The sequence below is a fragment of the Leuciscus leuciscus genome (assembly GCF_965113295.1).
Source record: "Leuciscus leuciscus genome assembly, chromosome: 9".
In the NCBI taxonomy this organism is placed as follows: domain Eukaryota; kingdom Metazoa; phylum Chordata; class Actinopteri; order Cypriniformes; family Leuciscidae; genus Leuciscus; species Leuciscus leuciscus.
This window is the reverse complement of record NC_138733.1, coordinates 21,361,405-21,368,236: the sequence shown is the minus strand read 5'-3', so window position 1 is coordinate 21,368,236 and position 6,832 is coordinate 21,361,405. Positions and strand designations below refer to the sequence as shown.

The 6,832-nt window shown below is 35.6% G+C and overlaps 1 protein-coding gene across 1 annotated transcript; it reads right to left on the bottom strand.

The window, feature by feature from the left end:
• Positions 1-125: 125 nt before the first annotated feature.
• On the bottom strand, positions 126-6,760 carry aifm4 (apoptosis inducing factor mitochondria associated 4). The gene is made up of 20 exons (XM_082180531.1): positions 6,613-6,760; positions 6,219-6,320; positions 6,040-6,121; positions 5,096-5,205; positions 4,756-4,865; positions 4,554-4,598; positions 4,383-4,458; positions 3,891-4,003; positions 3,670-3,756; positions 3,489-3,580; positions 3,223-3,353; positions 2,524-2,639; positions 2,368-2,439; positions 2,213-2,276; positions 2,045-2,121; positions 1,848-1,965; positions 1,189-1,287; positions 1,016-1,091; positions 811-915; positions 126-664 (listed from the first exon to the last, which is right to left on the bottom strand). The coding sequence occupies exons 3-20, from the start codon at positions 6,105-6,107 to the stop codon at positions 631-633; spliced, it is 1,593 nt and encodes a 530-aa protein (XP_082036657.1). The 5' UTR covers positions 6,108-6,121; positions 6,219-6,320; positions 6,613-6,760; the 3' UTR covers positions 126-630.
• Positions 6,761-6,832: the final 72 nt, after the last annotated feature.

Here is a 6,832-nt window from a genome sequence, read left to right as displayed (position 1 = left end):
CTACAGCTTTTCTGAAGATATCCATTATCTGTCTATTTCTGATGTTGCAATGTATCACCATTCTTTGAAACTGAAGAACAAATTATCTGCTTTGAAAATTTGATAAATGTTCATTACACACAAACTGGTTTCAATTGTTTATGTTGTAAGGGGACTTTCCATAGACATAATGATTTTAATAATGTACAAACTGTATATTCTATCCTTAACCCAACCCCTAAACAAAAACAAAACATGATTTAGTATGATTTATAAGTATGTTTTCCTCAGGGGATCCAAAATTCTACATATATCTTACTTGGGTATGAAATATTTCAGTAAAGAAAAAGTAATATATTTTATTGTATCATAAAATTTCCTACTGACACAAATGCTTGTCACACATTATTTAGTACATAATACAAGTGCTGAAGCTGGTCTCCAGCTGTTTCTAAGAATAACTATACCAGAAATGTTTTATTCCTTCCAGGGGGGAAAACAACAACATTTATGTGGGGGAAAAACTAATATAGAAGACAAAATAAAGTACAGTCTTTGTTACTGAAGATATAGTTAAGACAGTCAAATAAAATGATAGATGGACAAACTGTAATCAATATAGTCATGGAGGAAAGTGTTGCCAAAGCACTTTCATGGGAGCTGCAGCCAACTGAGGTCATCAGATCTGTGAAAGCAGAGAAAATCCTGTATTATATCCCCTAAACAGGTTTCATTTGTATGCATGCAAATACATTCAATAACTGCTTTTCAATTCATAGCTCTGGCATATGGATGCAATGAGTTGAGGGTTTCTGACTTATTGATACTCACTGTGCCTGAGTCTTAGTGATCCTCTTCCCCATCAATAACATTTCCGCCAAACTAGCGACCGCAGGGTCAAAGTTCATGCTGGCAGCTGCAACCACTTCTTCATCTCTGGATTATGAAATAAACAGTGATGAACGAAGAGAAATCCTAATTTCAAGACATAAAGATTTGAAGGACTTTAAGGCTTCTTCATTAGCTATCAGCTTACTTGATATAAAATGCCAAGAATTTTCTTTCCTTAGTACTTCCTTTAAAAACAATGTCAGTGTATCCTTCTCCATAGCCTGGTCAAATTAAAATAGATGAAGTTAAAATTACTTTATTCATGTGCTGAAATATCATATTTGCTCAGAGTAGGGAGATTTATCTTGGAATGGTCACCTGCATATCGGATGCCTTTGCCCAACAGCATGGTCCAGAAATATGGCACAGTATTAATCGCAACCTGTTGATTCAGCATGCTTAAGCCAGCAATTCTTCCTGTGGAAGACCACGACCACATATTTTACACATTACCTCAAACACTACCCTTCAAATTTTTGGTTTTGAAAGAAGTCTCTCTCCAAAGTTGTATTAGTTGATCAAAAATACAGTAAAAATAGTAATATTATTATGATTTAAAATAGCTGTTTTCTATTTTAATATATTTTAACATGTAATTTATTCCTGTGAAAGTAAAGCTGAATTCATTACTCCAGTCTTCAGTGTCACATGATCCTTCAGAAATCATTCTAATATGCTGATTTGCTGCTCAAGAAACATTTACTGTATTATTGATGTTGTAAACAGTTGTACTGCTTAATATTTTTGTGGAAACCATGATAACTGTTTCAGTATTCTTTGATGAGTAGAAAGTTAAAAAGAACAGCATTTATTTTAAATAGAAATGTTTGGTAACAATGTTTTATTTAATGTGCCTTGCTGAAAGAAATGTGTCCTTGCTGTATTATATCTTTTTTTAAAAATCTTACTGACACCAGACTTTTGAATGGTAGTGTTTTTTTTAATATTCAAACTCTTATTATTATATCATGTGGTACCGTGAGCTTGCGCCAATTGCCAATGTCCAATATTGACTCTCTTATGTCCGACCAAAGGAAGTGGAAAAGACACCACATCTCCAGCAGCAAAGACATCAGGAATGTTGGTTTTCATGAACTGAAAAACACAGATGTCATAAAAACTACTCTATTTGTTAAAAGAAAGTGTTTGTTCTATGTGATATGAAGGCGGTTACCTTGTCAACAACAACAGCATTGCGTGAATCAATTTCCACTGATGTTCTCTTTAGGAAATCAGAGTTGGGAATGACACCTTTGAAATGTTATAGATGTAACTGTTAGAAATAAACAGCTTGTCATTGACAACAACAAAACTGCTATGAAAAAATTGTTTTGGTACATACCAATGCCCACAATTACAATATCCGCTGGAAGGACTTCACCATTTTTCAGAACAACTTCCTTGACCTAAACAATTAAGTTATTATTTTTATTTTTTTTATGATGCACTGACATCAGTTCTATGATTGTTTACTAATGTGCTTTACTCTTACAGTACCTTTCCATTTTCACCCCGAATTTCAGCCACACCATTACTTGTGCAGAACTTCACGTTTTTCTCCTCCAGCATCTTTAACAGATGATGTATTACTTGTGATAGATGGCGTATAGCAGTAAACCAAAAATGAAAGAAAATACCACAATGTTCACTGACCTGCATTGTCATTTTTCCGATATCTGGACCCAGTGATGACTGGAAAGGAAACTTACTGCTGCCAATAACAGTGACGCTGGCTGCCTTGTCAGACAGATAAGCTGCTACCTCCATTCCTGATTGACAATTGAAAGTCATAATTTGCAATATTGCCATTAACTTAGGCTGCATCCAAAAGCTGAAAAATGCTGCCTCCGCAGGCAGCAGCAACAAGACACTCTGAATCCAATGATTGTGTCACATCCTATCTAGTAAGATATCTTCATATGACCAATTTTTGAAGGTAGGATAGATTAATCCTTCACTGCCTTTGATATCCCAACATCCTGTGTGTTACATTTCGTGACAGTTGAGCCAAAATATAAAAATAGCATCTGAAATTTGTGGTTGGTGGTCAGTTTGTAAATGTACATTTTTGACCAACTTTTTTCCACTTTTGATATCATTTCTAGAGGGAAATTAGTATTGTAGTAATTAAATATTCGGTTTGTTCTTACCAAAACTCTCTCTATTTTGTTGTAATCATTAAACAGTTTTGTCCGAAATCAGTTTCGCGAGGTACCTTCGTCCACAAATGCTGCCTGCAAAGTCATTGCCTGATAGGGCAATGAGGCAACAAATCAACTGTCTAAGCTTTTGGACATATCCAGACTTTTGTGTTTGTGAAAGAATGCTACTTTCCAATTGATTTCTATATACCTATGAATGAAGTTCCAACGATGACGGCCTTGTTGCCTGCACTCATGTGATGGATTTCTGTGGCATCCTTATAGCTCTGCAGCAATTTCACGTTTTTTAGTTCAGCACCAGGACACTGCAGAGGTCTGGCTCTAAAGACAAAGTACATAATTCACCATAAAACATTGCATTCATATAAAAGGTCCAAATGTCTATCATTATACATGGCCTTTTTATCGGACATTTATCTAATCTTAAGCACTTTTAAAAAGAAGTTATGATCTAACCTGCCCCCAGTAGAAATCAAGAGCTGGTCATAGTGTTGGACAGTGCCATCCTTGAAAGTCAATGTTTTAGCCTCTGTGTCAACAGACTTTACCTTTGAGGGACAATTATTGTTAATATCCACAAATAAATACAATGCATGTGATCCCAGGAAAATAAATGGAAGAAATAAAAGAAACCCACCTCTTTTTTAGTCCATACTTCAATTCCATGTTGTTGAAGGAAATCACTCTGTCGTAGCAACACTTTTTCAATTTCAATATTCATTGCCTACAAGAGTCCATGAACACACAACATCTTCATAAACAAGGAACTACACAGGTTTATTAATTCAATAAGGTAATGGGGAGACAATCAAATCATATAATCTGGTTTTGTTTAATCTATGATCCATGGATTCCAACCTTGCTAAGCTTGGTCTTATCCAGAGGCAGCTGCTCATCTTTAGTAACCATTATAATTCTCCCTTCATAATCATTCTGACGAAGGGTTTCCGCACACTGCAATGAAGCTGGGCCTGTGGAAACACAAACACATAGAAATGTTGCATTTCCCAATATGACAGACTAGAGAAGAGGCATACAAACTTTTTCAGGCCATGGTGGATTGACTTTTAATTTTAATTGTAACTAGAATTTTAATTGTATAAGTATATTTATTTGTTGGAGGGACAAGGAAACATTTATTTGAACTTCAACTGCTGAATTTTAGCTTTAAGTTAACTTAATAATGTATATTTTTAAACATATTTTCATTATTTGGCTGACCTCCTGCAGTATGATGCAAAACCCTCTAGGGGGTGATGAACACCTGAGGATCAGGTAAAAGATATTCTTGCACGAAATAAGCATTAAACATATATTAAGGTTTGTCTAGATGATGTATCTATTACTCACCTCCTCCAATCAGAACAACCGTGTGGCTGACTCCAGGCACTCTACCGCACATTTTCTTAACTCGCTTCTTCAGTTTCTAAGAATTACAAAATACACAACATTTCATGAAATGCACCTCAAAAGCAACTAATCTTGTGCTGGACCTAAAAATCGCAGGGGTACATGACTAACCTTTTTATCAGCAGTCACATAAACTTTACCACCCTCTACCTTGACCTTAACAGGACAGGAGAAGTAAACAAATAGGTAATGGATTCATTCATAAAACTGTATGGGAAATTGCATGTGACATAAAATATGAATTTGTAACGGGCACATGACACAACAAAAATGCTTGATTCCTTAAGTGCCATCCTGCAGTGTATATTCATACTTTGTATGTAGGCAGAGAGTCCAGTCCAGGAAATTCTTCAATATCTCCAGTTTTAGTATTGAAACATGCCCCATGAAATGGGCACCGAACTCGTTCTCCAAGCAATGCACCTGCAAGCATAAAAACGCCTTTATGATGGTTGGAAACACAATGTCACGGTAGACTTGAAAAAAAGAAAGGCACTGGATACAGCTCAGAATTAAGAATGACAAAGGTCACAGAATGATGAATGAAAAAAAACAAAACCTGTTTTCACTCTACTTACAGTTCTAAGTAAACACAGGACAGGGTTATTTATTGCTCAGTTTGTGTCAGTCTGTGTGATGATCAGAGACCATACCTTTGATAAGTGGAGCGCCATAATGAGTGCACAGACCACCCACAGCAGCAAATTCTCCCTTAGTGCGTACCAACAGGATTTTATGCTGGTCCACCTCAACCTCCTTCATTCTGTAGGATGAACAGGGTAACATGGTGCCAGATTGAATAAATAAATAAATTATTTACACTGGCAGTCAAAGGTTTTTAATAATTATGTGCGGTTTTCTCTTAGGGGTTGGGGGGGGGGGGGGGGGGGGTATTTTAATATATTTTCATTTATTATGAAATAAAAATATAATTATAACTATTATTATAACTGTTTTCTATTTTAATCTATTTTAAAATGTGATTTTATCCTGTGATGGCAAAGCAGAATTTTCAGCAACTCCAGCAACTTCATTGTAATATGCTGATTAGGTGCTGAATTATTATAAATATATTATTATGATTAATGGTTATAATTAATGTTGAAAAAAACGTTTTGCTGCTCAATATTTTTGTGGAAACTGTAATAAAAACAATTCAGGACTCTTTGATGAATGGAAAGTTTAAAACAATAGCATTTATTTGAAACATACATATTTTGTAACATTATATATGCCTTTACCATTAATGTAATGTGTGTTAAATTAAATTATTAATTTCTATCTTACAACCCCAAATTTTTAAATGGTAGTGCATCACGGTTTCCACAAAAATATGAAGCATCACAACTGCTTTCAATATTGATAATGATAAGAAATATTTCTTGAGCAGCAAATCAGCATATTAAAAATAGAAAACAGTCATTTTAAATTGTAATAATATTTAATAATATTAATGATTGACTGTATTTTTCATAAAATAAATGCACCCTTGGTGAGCATAAAATACTTCTTTCAAAAAAAAACAACAACTATTATTAGCATAATAGTAAAATATGCTGTAACATGTTTGGATCATATGTAATCTAAAATCTCTTACTGTCCATCCAGCAGATCTGACTCTAAACACACCATCTCCGTGATCTCTTCACACTGTTTTGTCTCCATTGTTGGTTTATCAGCTGAAGAAATAACAACTAATTAGTAATGTAACAAAACTTGCCACTCTCCATTTCCAACCGGTGCACTTCAAACATCACTGTACTAGGCTACTGCTACCTTTATACAGCCAAGCACGTCTGGTCAATCAGCTTCTGTTTACCGTCAAAGCTGGGAGAGGAAGACACTTGAACTTCCAACTGCACAGTATTCACCACTTATCTGTAACACAAGATACATCATAGGGTTAAGTAGTGATGGTAACTAGATTACACACAAGAGACTGTACTAGAGCAGAAGCAATACAGTTATACATTTTTTAATAAGGAACGCACGTTGCCAGCTGTCACTGGTTTCGCGGAATACTGGAACACACCTTGAGCTGAGCTGAGCTGAGCTGAGCTGAGATGTCTTGTCTTGTAACGCAGGACAACACGATACATATATTTTACTAATGTTGATATCTGGTGTCGTACTTGCGTAGGCTACTTTACCATTTTTTCTAATTTCTTACCTGTCTGGACGAAATTCTCCGGTTGTCAAGTGACAAGTCAAACGTTTCTGTTGGTTTCTTTGCAGTCCATTGAGAATGAACTCGTTAAATCGCTGACAACTCATCATGACACAGCATCAGCGACAGAGAGGCCGGCCAATCAGCGCACGTGGCGGTCACATCAAAATGTGCGTGCGAAACTAACGAGCCACTTCTAGCTTCTGTTTACTGTTTTCAGGTG

Bases quoted from the DNA above. Each gene is read 5' to 3' on its own strand.
- aifm4 (XM_082180531.1), bottom strand. From the start codon at position 6,107: ATGGAGACAAAACAGTGTGAAGAGATCACGGAGATGGTGTGTTTAGAG. The intron at 4,866-5,095 runs GTATGGTCTCTG...TTATGCTTGCAG, and splicing joins TGGCGCTCCACTTATCAAAG to GTGCATTGCTTGGAGAACGA. The intron at 4,599-4,755 runs GTATGAATATAC...TGTCCTGTTAAG, and splicing joins ACTCTCTGCCTACATACAAA to GTCAAGGTAGAGGGTGGTAA.